Below are 13,998 nucleotides of genomic sequence, written 5' to 3'. Positions count from 1 at the left end.
TAGTTTTAGTTTGAAATGCTAAATTAGGTTTAATTTGTTAATTTAAATTATTTAGTGTAGGTTTAGTTTTAATTACATATATTTAAATTTGCTATGCTAGGTTAGTTATATAATTTTGTATATATATTATATAAATTTATGGCTATATATATATATGATGTTATTTTTAAAAAAAAAATTGCATGTAATTTATTTTATTTACGCAATAGATTTAAATAAATTTTGTTATATATTTAAATAAATTCTTTATATATTTTGTTATTTATTAAAATTTAAATTGTGTGGGATATATAATTAATTATTTTATTGTAAATGTAGTTAGTTTTATTTCTTTATAACTAATGTATAAATTATTATGCGAATTTATTGTATTATTTTTTTTTTTTGCAGTATCAATGGCATCTTCGTCATCATCTTCATCAAATATTAAAATTAAGTCTGGTCCGATTGATGGAGATGTACTATGGATGCAAGCTAAACATGTTTCAGAACATGTTTGGAACGGAGAAGAAGACCGCAAATTACACATAAGACGAGCTGTCCCCACGTATCAAGGGGAAGAAGAAATTCCAGAGGAAATTATTCCTCTTCTTCGGCAATGCGGTTTTTATTGGATAATCAAGATGGGCTATTTAAAAATAAATGCTTCATTAATTACTGCTTTGATTGAAAGATGGAGGCCCGAAACACATACATTTCACATGAGATGTGGAGAGTGTACGATTACTCTTCAAGATGTCTCAGTATTATTAGGTATGCGTGTTGATGGGGCACCATTGATTGGTCAAACGAATCTGGATTGGGCTGAATTGTGTGAAGAATTATTGGGAGTCAGACCACAAGAAGGTGAACTCCAAGGCAGTGTCGTTAAATTAAGCTGGCTATCTCATCATTTTTCACACATCAATAACCATGACGGGAATGTAGAACAATTACACAGGTTTACCCGTGCATGGATTCTTAGGTTCATAGGAGGAGTCCTATTTATTGATAAAAGCAGCAGCAAAGTTTCCCTACGGTACCTACAATTTTTACGGGACTTTGAGCAGTGCAGCACTTATGCATGGGGACCTGCCGTGCTTGCCTATTTATATAGAGAGATGTGCAGTGCTACCGATTACAAAATAAAATCAATCGGAGGCATGTGCATCTTAATCCAAATGTGGGCATGGGAACGATGCACGACTTTGGCTCCAAAGAGGACTCCTCCCGTGATCCAAAATAAGCCACTCGGACACAGGTTAGTTGTTTTAAAAATAAGATTTCATTTGAATAGGTCTAATAATGTAACGCGTGTCCACTAATGATTTCATATTTTTGTTAGGTGGTTGCGACGTGGAAATCAGCATATTGGGAATGATGATCTGATTGTATTTCGTCGCAAGTTGGATATCATGAAAAGACATGAGGTAAGAAGATCATAATGAATTCGTTAAACAATTAATACAATGTCATGTTTAAGTGAAAATTAACAATTTTGTTATTGTATGCAGTTTCTGTGGGAGCCTTACACAGCAACTGTTATGTCGTCGTTGCCTCCGATATGTTTGGTTGGTAGCGTAGCGTGGTGCGCGGTGGTGCCACTAATTTGTTTCCATGTTGTTGAGTGGCACCAACCCGATAGAGTGTTGCGACAATTTGGGATGCAACAACCTATTCCCGAGTGTCCTTCGCAACCACTAAATATCCATGGGCTAACGCTGAAAGGCAAACAATCTGAAAATTGGTTCCAGCTGTTGGCCCCAATGATCAGCCAATGGAATAATCGAGCTGAGTTTAGGGTCGACGTGTATCCTCGACAGGAGGGCCTATTGAGTTTTAACTCTGACTACATGGTGTGGTATAGGCGAAAAACAAAGATGTTTGTTGACCCAAACAATGCTAAGACAGCTACATTGGTATTAATTTATTTTTCAATTTTTAACTTCAATTTATTTTTGAAAGCATGGGAATTAATGTGTGAACCCTAATAATTGCAGGCTGAAGTTGCGGAGACATTACAGTATATGGTGTCACCGCAAGGGAGGAACACATGGACAGTGGATGATCTCGTGCCTTATGTGGAGAAGATCACGATTTTATCAGAAGAGCAAGAGAGAATCACTGAGCCGGCGGCACATGGTCCAACATCAGAGCGTCGATTCCCATCGCAGCAGTTTCACATGCTTCAGTCAAGTGTTGAAACTCGCGGTTTTGACAGACGAAGGGAGGCTGTGGAAGCGCAAGAATATGAGAAACAAATTGAGGAGCGTGGCCATGGAATGTATTACACGCCACCAACATTTGCGGAGTATCCTTCACAGATGTATCAGTATCCGTTCCAAGGTCATCACACTGATATGTCTGCAAGCTCACATTCATTTGGTGGTGTTGCGGAAACACAACCTCATTTTTCATGGCCGACTATGACTCCTACACAGCAACATGATGCCCCAATGGTGACACCTGACGCCCCATTAGCTCCGCAATGGAATGTACCCGGAGCAATACCTGATATGGGTGACTTATTAGGTGTTGATTTGCGTCAGGAGTTCTCTGCTGAGGCTGAGGAAGTACAACCGGCGAGGCATCGTGACAGAAGAAATCCCGATCGTCAAGCACGAAGATGGGATCGACCATGTGGCACATCCTCACGTCACCACAGACATGATAATGAATGATTTTAATGTCTCTGCTTATATTTGTTGTTTTATGTTTGTAATTTCACTTTGACACTTAATGTATGACATCATATTTATTAAGGTTTACTAATGTGTACACTTTTTGTCCAGCATCTAACTATTGGTACTAACTAACGATGTATTAACGAATGTAACTGTTGTTACTAACTATTAGGTTTATGGTTTAGGGTTAGGGTTAGGGTAAAGGTTCAGGGTTTAGTTTTATTATCTAAGTCTAGTGTTTAGGGGTTAGGGTTAGGGTGAGGGTTTATGGTTGAGGTTTAAGTTTAGGGTTTAAGGGTTAGGTTTAGGGTTTAGGTTTATTGTCTAAGTCTAGTGTTTAGGGGTTAGGTATAAGGTAAGGGTGTAGGGGTTATGGTTAGGGTCAGGGTTTAGGTTTAAGTTTAGGGTTTAGGGGTTAGGTTTATGGTAAGGGTGTAGGGTTTAGGGTTGAGGTTTATTGTGTAAGTCTAGTGTTTAGGGGTTGGTTAAGGGTTTAGGCTTTAGGGTTTAGGATTAGGGTGAGGTTTAGGGTTTAGGTTTATTGTGTAATTCTACGGTTTAGGGGTTAGGTTTAGGGTAAGGGTTTAGGGTTGAGGTTTATTGTGTAAGTCTAGTGTTTAGGGGTTAGGGTAAGTGTTTAGGGGTTAGGGTTAGGGTGAGGGTTTAGGGTTTAGGGTTTAGGTTTATTGTGTAAGTTTAGGGTTTATGGGTTAGGTTTAGGGTTTAGTGTTTAGTGTTTAGGGTTTAGGGTTTAGGTTTATTGTGTAAGTCTAGTGTTTAGGGGTTAGGGTAAGGGTTAGTGTGAGGTTTAGGGTTTAGGGTTAGGGTGAGGTTTAAGGGTTGTGGGTTAGGGTGAGGGTTTAGGGTTGAGGTTTAAGGGTTGTGTTTAGGGGTTAGGTTTAGGGTTAGGGTGAGGGTTAGGGACTTGTGACAATTTTTATTACTAATATTATGTATTTTATTAATTTAAATTTTTCTATTTTTCTATTTTTTATTATGAATTTTTATTACCAATGTATAGTTTATGTGGCGCATGAAACTATAATAATAAAAAGAAATTATGAAGAACAAATAAAACAAATAATAAAAATATTATTTGATGCAATTAGAACTGATTTCAAAGAAAAAACAATAGTAAATGGAAATAGAACAAAGTGTATTACAATAAACGAAATGCGTAAAAAAGTTCCTCGATGGTCATACAAATTTATTGACGAGTTGGAACAACTGGAGCCAAAAATGAAGCAGAGAATTATCAAATTCGTTCTACAAAAGCCAAACGTGTAGTCAGCAATTATGAAATTCATTCTAGAAAAGCCAAACGTCTAGAAAAATAAAGTACACTAACGAAAATTAAGTACTTTTACTAACTAAAGTCAAACGTCCAGATACTCCACATTGACAAAGTCCATAGTTCCATCATTGTAGATAGTTCTCCTTTAGTATCAATTTGAATACCCTTAACTAAAGCATTGGACTCCCCACTTTCACTCTACCTATGTTTAGGGTTGGCGTGTTATGGTTTAGGGTTTAGGTGTATTGTGTAGGGTTAGGGTTTCGTGTTTTGGGGTTTAGGGTTCACCATGAAGGCTAAGGGGTAAGGTTTATTGCTTAGGGGTTGGGGTTTAGTCTTTAGGGTATATGGTTAGGGTTTGTGGTTTAGGTTCTAGTGATTTGGGTTTACTGCTTAGGGTTTTGGGTTAGTGGTAACAGTTAGCGCTTAGGGAAATGAATTCATTGAACCCTACAAATAAGTAATGTATACAAACCAAAATAAGTAATGTACACAAATCAAAATAAGTAATGTTATAAACTAACAAATTCATTCAACCCGACAAATTCAATACATTTAAGAGAACTTAAAAAAATACAAGTCAATTCAGTAACATACATAAATCAATTATTTGAACAACTCCCATGCTCAGATTGCATTGGACAGCGACGTCTGTTATGCCCTTCAGCTCCACATCTACTACATTTTTGTCGGTGCTCAGATGGTTCGACCCAATCCATCTCATTCCTTATCCTTGTTGATTTTGGCCGACCTTTCGCACGAATTGTAGTTGGGTCAGGGATAAGTGTCCATGCATCATTAGAAGGAGGAATGGCCGCTTCATTCCCAAGAGGCCACCATTGTGCGGAGTAAGCTTTTAAGATGTGTTCATTTGTGTAAACAACATCTATATATTGGTAGTAGTTCATGCTCACGTAACCACAAGCTGCAATAATGTGTGAACATGGATAGTGAAGCGCAGAATACCTTCCGCATTGACAATAATGACCATTCAAGTTAACAGCCCACTTTTGTCCGCCACGTTGCGTAATAGGATTGAAGGTCTCCTCAACTTCAAACCTTGTGGAGTGGATATCATACACGCGAACGATGTGCGAACAAGCTTGTTCTTGATTTTTTCTAAGTTCTTTAACAAGCTTTGAACAATATATTTGTCCTTCATTTAACTGTCTTTGGGCTTGGCGGCCACGCTCAACAAAGTATTTTCGACACCTACTGTACGTTGATTTGACCAACGCTGTTATGGGAATGTTGCGACAATCCTTCAAAACCTTATTGATACATTCTGAGAGGTTGGTTGTCATGTGGCCATACCGACGTCCTTCTCTATCATAAGCCATCGTCCATTTTTCTTTTGAAATGCGATCAATCCATGTTGCTATGGCTGGACTCAGTTCACGAAATTTTTCTAGATTTTGATCAAAAATGTGCTTGCAAGGAGTATAGGCTGCATCAAATTAGTTATGAATAAGAATTTTAAGTATATATCAAAGTTAAATAAACTTGACCATGAAATATGAAATCTTACCCAATTTCTTTAACATTTCTTTTTGTTTGGCATTATTGAATTTCCGATTGAAGTTGCTTGCTATGTGTCGCACGCAGTAGACATGATAACCGTGGGGAGGTTGCCAACCAAGTGCTTCGTTAGCGACAGCGGACTTTATACTCGCGTGTCGATCAGATATTAGACAAATACCACTTTTATTTGTGACGTGTTCACGCAAGTGTGCCAAAAACCATGACCACGCTGTCAATGTCTCACCTTCCACCACCGCGAATGCTAGAGGAAGGACACCACCATTTCCATCTTGTGATGTGGCCATCAAGAGGGTCCCACGGTATTTTCCGTACAAATGTGTGCCGTCAACTTGTATGATTGGCTTACAGTACTTGAAAGCCTCTTTACATTGCCCAAAAGTCCAAAAAACTCTATGAAATTGACGATGTTCGCGACTAACCGTATTCCCAACGATAAAATCGTCATGTAGTATTTGAAAATGTGATCCAGGGGAATGATTTTGCATGTGTGTTAGCCACGACCCAAGTTTCGCATATGACTCATCCCAATCGCCATATTCAATTGCAATGGCTTTTTGTTTGGCCAACCAAGCTTTTTTGTATGACACCTTGTAGGCAAATTCACTGTTAATCCTCTCTTGAATCAAAGAAATTTTTATTGATGGATCTTCTCTGATCATGCCTGTCAATAACATAACAAAATTTAAATGACAATTAACAAAAAATTTACATAATATGAACATAAAATACGTACCTACTACACAAGTGGCGATTAAATCAGAATCAAGTTTCTCGTGATCTTGTGTGATGATCATATTCAAACATGTGTGTGGTCCACCCCATTGTGTGACTTTCCACGTATCTGTTTTTTTAGATAAAATTGCCCTCATGTAGAAAGGGCAAGGACACTCTGCACTTTTATTCAAGCAACAAACCACATACTTGTTCGATTTGCTTTCAACAACTTTGAAACTTTGATGCACCTTCATAACATATTGTTTGACTGCATTTTTGACCGCATCTTTACTATCAAATTCCATGCCAACATATAATTCTTGGCCAATATTAAAGGTCGACGGCAACTCCAAACCGCAAATCTCCTCCTCATCAGGATAACTCCAGTTGATATTGTTATAATGCATAGCATCATTCCAAAATGGATTTTCAATTCGTTGTGCACCTAACAGTTCAAAATAAAAATTCAAATCATACTTATTTACCATTAAATGGAATTTCCATCAAATAATAAATGTAGTCTAAATTTTTTGTACAGCAAATTATACCTTCTGCTGGGTGAACAATCCTTACTGGTTGAGGAATGTTGGTGACTTCATCGTCGGTATCGGATACACCGTCAACACTGTCATCTTCGTCTAAAGATTCTTCAACGTATGAGTTAGACACAAGATAATCATCATCGTCGTCATCATCGTCTTCGTCAATATGTAAATTGCTCATATTTGTTGTCGGTTGTGTCTCGTCATTAGATAAATAATTTCCACATGATGTAAGCGAATTTGCAGAATGAAACATTGAACCACCAGCCACATCCTTTTCTATGTACAATTCAAGAACTGACATTTGTTCTTGTTGTTTAAAACTTTCCAACATCGTTTCAACGTCTTCGTCATCACAAATTTGCAAGGCAATATATTTTCCTGACACTAAAAATCTACAACTAATAGCAGAAATAATTTCATTATTTTGTAACTTTACCTTGTCTCCAATTTTTTTCTTCAAAGCATTGAAACTAATTCCACGTTTAATCTGAATGGCTTTTTTACTGCCTTCAAATATTACACCATCATTATCTTCATATACCCTTCCATTGAAATACAACACTGTTATAACTGAATTCATCGTCTACCTACAAAAATAATATTTTAACTCGTCAAATAATTTATAAAATGGATATGACAAAAAAAATTTGCTTGAACTTCAAAATAAAACTTTATTTTACAAAAATAAATTCACTTCAAATCAATTTCACATTAAAACACTTTAAATAATTAAGATGTAGTAATTTTAATGTAGTAATTTTAAACTAATCAAGATGTAATCAAAATTATTATCTTTAAATAAATTAAACGTCGACACACTTAAATAAGACAAACAATTTTATAAAAGTTTAAATCCTAACTAATAAAATGTAATCACACAAAAGATTCCTTTATTGGAACTTCACATTCAATTTTTGTTTTAAAAAAAATTAATTAACAATTTCAAGATAGTCATTTTAAAGACAAAATAAAATACATCATACTTCATATTAGTGAAAATGGCTTTTGCATGATTCAAATTACACGAGCCTCCAATTTCTTGCAGAAATGATGATTTCACACTCTCAACGAATGTGTTCACTTTAATTATAAGGAAAAAGAGAGAGGAACGAAGCAGATAAATTAAAGTAAAAAAATTTATGATAATTAATGTTAAAAAAAAAATATGGACAAAAAAGGATGTTAGACGGTTATAATAATTGAGCTGTGAAAAATTAAGATTAAAATTTTAAGTATGTTTGAAAATTGGGAAAAACGGGGAAGAGAAGAAACAAAATAGCGGACATACAAGGTTTATATTTATTTAAATGTTTCCAATTTATAAGGAGGAAAAATAGAGAGCTAATTAATTTAAAACAATCAATAATAACGTGAACTTATAATTTCATATTTTTTTACAACCATCTTTAATTATTAAAATCTAATATAATTAACTTAATATATTTTTCTCCTTTAAAATTTTCAACTTGGACGAACATAAATATATATAAGAAAGGATTTAATAAAAGTCTCAATTTACTGATCTCCCATATTTTTCTAAAAGTCCTTGCCAAAGATTATACTAATTAGGACTTACAGGGTGCTAAGAAATAAATTATAATATTAAACAATTTTTATTAAGAAATAAATTATTACAACTTCATATTAAGAAATAAATTACACTCAAAATACTTACTTCAAATAAATATGATGCTATAAATATTTTTAATTTTAAACACAGTTAAAAGTATAATATTAAACAATTTTTATTTTACATACACAAATTTTTAATATTGATAAAAAATATTTCATTTTCCATACACAATTTTTAACATACATAATATTTATCAATTTACTTAAGCTCATAAACAAAGTTTCAACACACACGAATAGGCATATAACATATAAAACTAATTTATACAAAAATTAATTCAACAAAATACTGGAGCAAATTTAAATGAGGCTAACAGTGCTTGGACTTTCAACAAAATGCTTGCTAACAGTGCTTGGTTGGGACCTTGAAGATTGATAATTTAAATGGTGGTAAGTTTTGAAAACTTGTGAAGAAGGCACTGAAACTCGAAGCACTCAGATGGTGGTAAGTTTTATAAACACTGAGCAGGTTTTATAAACACTGAGCAGGTGCAAATCGCCATTGGAATGGGCGATTTCCTTGTGTGCAAATCGCCAGACCAAATGGCAACTCTCCCCTAAGCCCAAAAAGTAAAAAACGCAGTCCTGCACGTCCTGCAACCCAGTCCTGCACGTCCTGCAACCCTAGGCCGTACCCTGTCTGAAATCGCCAGTCAAAGCTGCGATTTCAGCACAGGCTCGAAATCGCCAGCTTCACCGGCGGGACGCTCCTCAACCTGAAATCGCCAGCCGCAGCAGCGGGTTGCCGTCCACGTGTCCTGTGCCCACGAAGTCGCCAATGAAGGTTGCGTTTTGCATGCAAAATCCATGCAGACCACGTACAAAACAGCACCATGGCGGAAATTCTTTCAAAACGGCCCCATTTGGGGAATAAGTTTGCAAAAGGAGACCAAATGGGGAAATTTGCCTCTGCATATACTTTATTTTCGTTTGTTTAAGTTTCCAGGAGAACATTCATGCTTCAACACACAACTGACACATCACACAAGCAACAACTCCCTTTAATATTCATAAATGCATAACATATCTTATTTTCCGAACCATTCCGAAACTACGTCTACGTGACGCAACATTTCATTCAAATTAATATAGCGCAATGTAATGGATCATTTTCATCACTATTTCTTATATCCTTGTCATCCATTTTTTTATACAGGAAATAAAGAACAAAACAAAACAAAACAACTATAATCCTTGTCATCCATTTTAATAAAATAAAGATTAAAATGTAATTTTTTGTCTCTCTATTTTTTTAAATTTATTATTTTAGTCCTTCAATTTTTTAATAAAGACATTACATTTTTACTTTTAAAAATTCTATGATAAAAATCGCAAAAAACAAACTTGGCTGATAATATGTACGAAAATTAAAAATTTGAGTGATAAATTTTGTGAAAAAAATTAAGTGATAAAATTCACAAAATAGTAATAGTTGAGTGATAACATGTGTAATTAAACCTATTTACTTATTTTATAAAAAATGAATTTATTATCTATTACATAATCTTTTTTTGAAAATTATAAGATAATATTTAATTTATACTTTGAATGATGTTTTGTAAAATAATTTACATTGTAATCTAATTATAGATATCATTATAATTTTTAAGATAATTATTATAAAAGAAAACAAATTCATTAAATATGATAATTTATAATTAGATAATAATGAAAAATCCTTTTATACTGTCGATGCCTATCTTTTTCCTCTTATATTATTTTGAGTTATATACTTATATATGACATGTGATATTTAATGGGGTGATGGTGGATTAACTTGTGTATTTTTAAAAAAACAAGTTGTGTATTTCATGAGTTATTTTAATATTTATATTAGACTTCCTTAAAAATCAACAACCAATCTAATAAATTTTTATAATCTAAACCGAAATAAATTGAGTTGCATTGAATTTAATTTTAAAATCAAACTTAATTAGATGATTAAAGAAGAAAATTAAAATAGTTGGATCAAATAATTTTTTCCCCTCCTAACCAATCTGTCAACCCGTCATGATATCCAAATACACACTTTTCTTTATTTTAACTCAGTAAAAAAAGGCTGATCGATCAAAACATCAATACAATAGATATAAAGTTTTCTTTATTCTCAGCTCTTTTACTTTTACTAATTATTGTAGAGCTTGTGTAGGCTAAAGATGGAAAGTGATAGGAATGAGGCACAAATCATCTTTTCTACGAGCTGATACTCCAAAAGCCTCAGTCATGTCCAAATCTTCATTCTTCATTTCATTGGGAAGTTTCCAATCAAAATAATACATTAGCAATGCAAGTGGAAACTCAACATTGGTCAACCCAAATGTGAGGCCAGGGCATATTCTTCTTCCAGCACCAAATGGTATGTACTCAAAACTATTGCCTTGGTAGTCAACAGAACTTCCAATGAACCTCTCAGGATAAAATCTCTCAGCTTCACTCCAATGATTTGGATCTCTTCCAATTGCCCATGCATTGATTATGACCTTGCTTTTGATAGGTATGTAATAACCATTGATCTCACAAGCTTGTCCACACTGTCTTGGAAGCAAAAGGGGACCAGGAGGGTGCAGTCTCAATGTCTCTTTCACAACAGATTTCAAATATTTTAGATTCTCCATGTCACTTTCATCGGGGTGTCCTACTTTACCACCAAATACCTCTCTTACCTCAGCATGTACCTTTTTCATTACTCTTGGATTTTTTATCATCTCTGCCATTGCCCATGTTATGGTAGTAGATGATGTCTGAGTTCCACCTCCAAACATATCCTTCAAAATCATGACATCAAGATGTTGTCATATGAATTTTATGTATAGGAAAAATTTGAAGGAATACCAATATCCATTGCAACTTAATTTTCCATGGAAGAACATGCAAGATAATAAAATCAAACCCATATAATAGCAGATCCACCAATAAGTGTAATGAATTAGTCCAATACAAGTGGATAGCATAGGACTTATTGTAAATTAGAGGTGTAAACCTAGCATACAGCAAGATCATTGTACAAAACTTGGTGCTTTGGAAGTTGAAAATATATTTCAGCTTTGCGTGTTCTATTCCAAGTGTAAATTGATGCATTGTGTACGTGGTCCTGTTCGGATAAATTTCTTTATAAGGATTTATATGAAAACAAAATGAGAAGACAAACTAAAATCAACTTCTCCAATAAATTAAAATTAGTTTATGCGTAAGTTAAAATAAGCTGTTCCAAAAACTAATACGAAACAAAGTTAATTTTAGTCTACAAGAGATCTTATAAGTACTTACAAATAAGTTTATCCAAACAGGTTGATCTATTATTATTTGGAATTGCTAGTGTCTAAGTAGCAACATAGTTTTGCTTCTTAATAATTTATATGTTTGTGTTGATAAAATTTCTAAATATCGTGTAGAAGTTAACTAACATTCCAGAAGTAATCAGCACTCAACAGCAAGTTAATAAAAGTAAGGAAACAACAAGCTATTGGTTTACCATAGGGAAGATGAGAATAGTTCATCACTTTCTACTAAGCAAATACCACTGATGGAAGATGTCAACACTCTTACAGTCTTACCAAAATCACAGCCTTGATACTATTGTCGCTTAAGCCAAACTCCTCCTTCATGAGCACGTCTACAAGATCATCCGCCACTTCTTCACCCTGGCCGTGTGTGGCACTTGACTTAGCCTCTCTATGTTCATTGACGATGTTTTGCATTATCCGGTCGGCTTGTTGATGATACTTCTCAAGCTTAGGCTTCAGCCCTGAGATGTGTTGAAGCCATTCAGCAGAAGGGTACAAATCTCCCAAGTCAAAACCTCCAGCAGCCTCTGTGGCTTCCCTTACAGCTGATATGAATTTTTTATGGTCCCTACACTTGTTGCCAAGGGCTGTCCTTGAAACAATTGTAGATACTGTTAAAAGCACTTCTTTGGTGAGATTGATGGGTGACCCTTCTTTTGAAGCAATCCTTTTGATGAAGTTGGTGAGCTCTTCCCCTCGGATTGGTTGGAAAGATTGGACTCGTTTTGAGCTTAATAGCTCCGATGCACAAATCTTTCTTAGCCGTCTCCAGTAATCACCATAAGGTGCAAAAGACATACCCATAGAATCATAAGACATTATCTTTGAAGCTAGTATTGGAGGTCTTGATGAAAAGATAAGATCATGGGTGCTTAACACCTCTTTAGCATACTCTGGGGATGAAACCACAATGGTGGAAACCTCTCCAAGCTTCAGATGCATCAAGGGTCCATATTTTGCTGATAAATCTCTTAGCCGATGATGGGGAAGTGAGCCAACAACGTTGTGTATGTTCCCTATGATAGGTATCTTCCAAGGCCCTGGTGGTAAATTTGGAGTTGAGGCAGGTTTCTTTGTAATTATTTTGTGCCCCAAAAACATAAAAATGAAAATGGATAAAATGGATGTGAAGTAGAGGGTTTGAAGATCCATGGTGGAAACAGAACTTAGATCAAGGCCTTCAGTTTTACTGATAAAACTGTGTTTGCTACTCTTATAGATTGTTGAACCTTCATCGTCAATTATTGGGCATTAGTAATCTCCTGATAACAATATATTATGCATTTTGATGATGTATTTGATGAAAGCAACACTGATTCAAAATGGACGAGGATGTTAGCATAGCCAAAAACTAGAAACAAAGATATATATTTCTATATACAAAATAGTGGTTGAGGTAGTACATCAAGTGACAAACATTTAGTTTTAAAAACTCCAAAGCAAAATCATACTGCATAGAAAATTGCAGAACTTGTGATAATTATTAAAATTTTAGAGCAATACTACTCATTTTTTAAATTAAACTTGGATTTCACAATAAATAATTAGACAAATTACTCTGAAATTCACTGAATTTAGGCTCAATTACACTCAGTACCCCTTATACTATTAGCTACTGAAAACTCCCTTGATTGACTGATACACATTACACCAATATCCCTCTTAGCAGTAAATCAGTAATGGTAGACTCTTAGGTGATATATCACATTAATCATGTTATAAATTTATAATAGACTTCACTACAAAGGTTTACGAACTAACTATTTACATTGTTGAGACTAATTTAAAAATAATATAAATTAACTGTAAAATACCCTAAAAATTATAAATACAAGAGTATCAGATTTAGAGTCTTTCTGATCCTCCTTAAGAAAATGTAAGCAAATGATGTGTCATCAAAGTTAATTAACATTCAGGATAAAAAAAAAAAAAAAGCTTTTGTTACACTATTCATTAATCACTCAATTAAGGGTATGAAAATTTCTCCGACTCAAAACAAGGTTGTCCAAAACTCCAAAGAATGAACTAAAGATTCAGCATGTGAAACAAAATGATAAAAAATACATGTCCAGAACTTCATGCAATTAATATAGAAACTCATGTCTCAATGTCACATCCTAACAAAACATTGTGTTCCAACGTTCTCTAGCATGAGGTTCTCCATAGTCATCCACCTAACAATCTGCTCCCACAAACACAAAGTTTAAGATCATCACAAGATCCAAACACAAACAACACACAGAGAGTGAGTTATCACATTCCTAACTAATACAGAGAAACAAAATAACATAGATATACATATCATATAAATGAAATACAATTTA

At 34.5% G+C, this 13,998-nt stretch overlaps 1 protein-coding gene across 1 annotated transcript; it reads right to left on the bottom strand.

The window, feature by feature from the left end:
* Positions 1 to 10,401: 10,401 nt before the first annotated feature.
* On the bottom strand, positions 10,402 to 12,946 carry LOC114396320 (cytochrome P450 71D9-like). The gene is made up of 2 exons (XM_028358227.1): positions 11,945 to 12,946; positions 10,402 to 11,155 (listed from the first exon to the last, which is right to left on the bottom strand). The coding sequence occupies exons 1-2, from the start codon at positions 12,824 to 12,826 to the stop codon at positions 10,541 to 10,543; spliced, it is 1,497 nt and encodes a 498-aa protein (XP_028214028.1). The 5' UTR covers positions 12,827 to 12,946; the 3' UTR covers positions 10,402 to 10,540.
* Positions 12,947 to 13,998: the final 1,052 nt, after the last annotated feature.

This window comes from Glycine soja, chromosome 18, assembly GCF_004193775.1.
Source record: "Glycine soja cultivar W05 chromosome 18, ASM419377v2, whole genome shotgun sequence".
Classification (NCBI taxonomy): domain Eukaryota; kingdom Viridiplantae; phylum Streptophyta; class Magnoliopsida; order Fabales; family Fabaceae; genus Glycine; species Glycine soja.
Note: the sequence above shows the minus strand (reverse complement) of the source record. Positions and strands in the feature narration are given on the sequence as shown.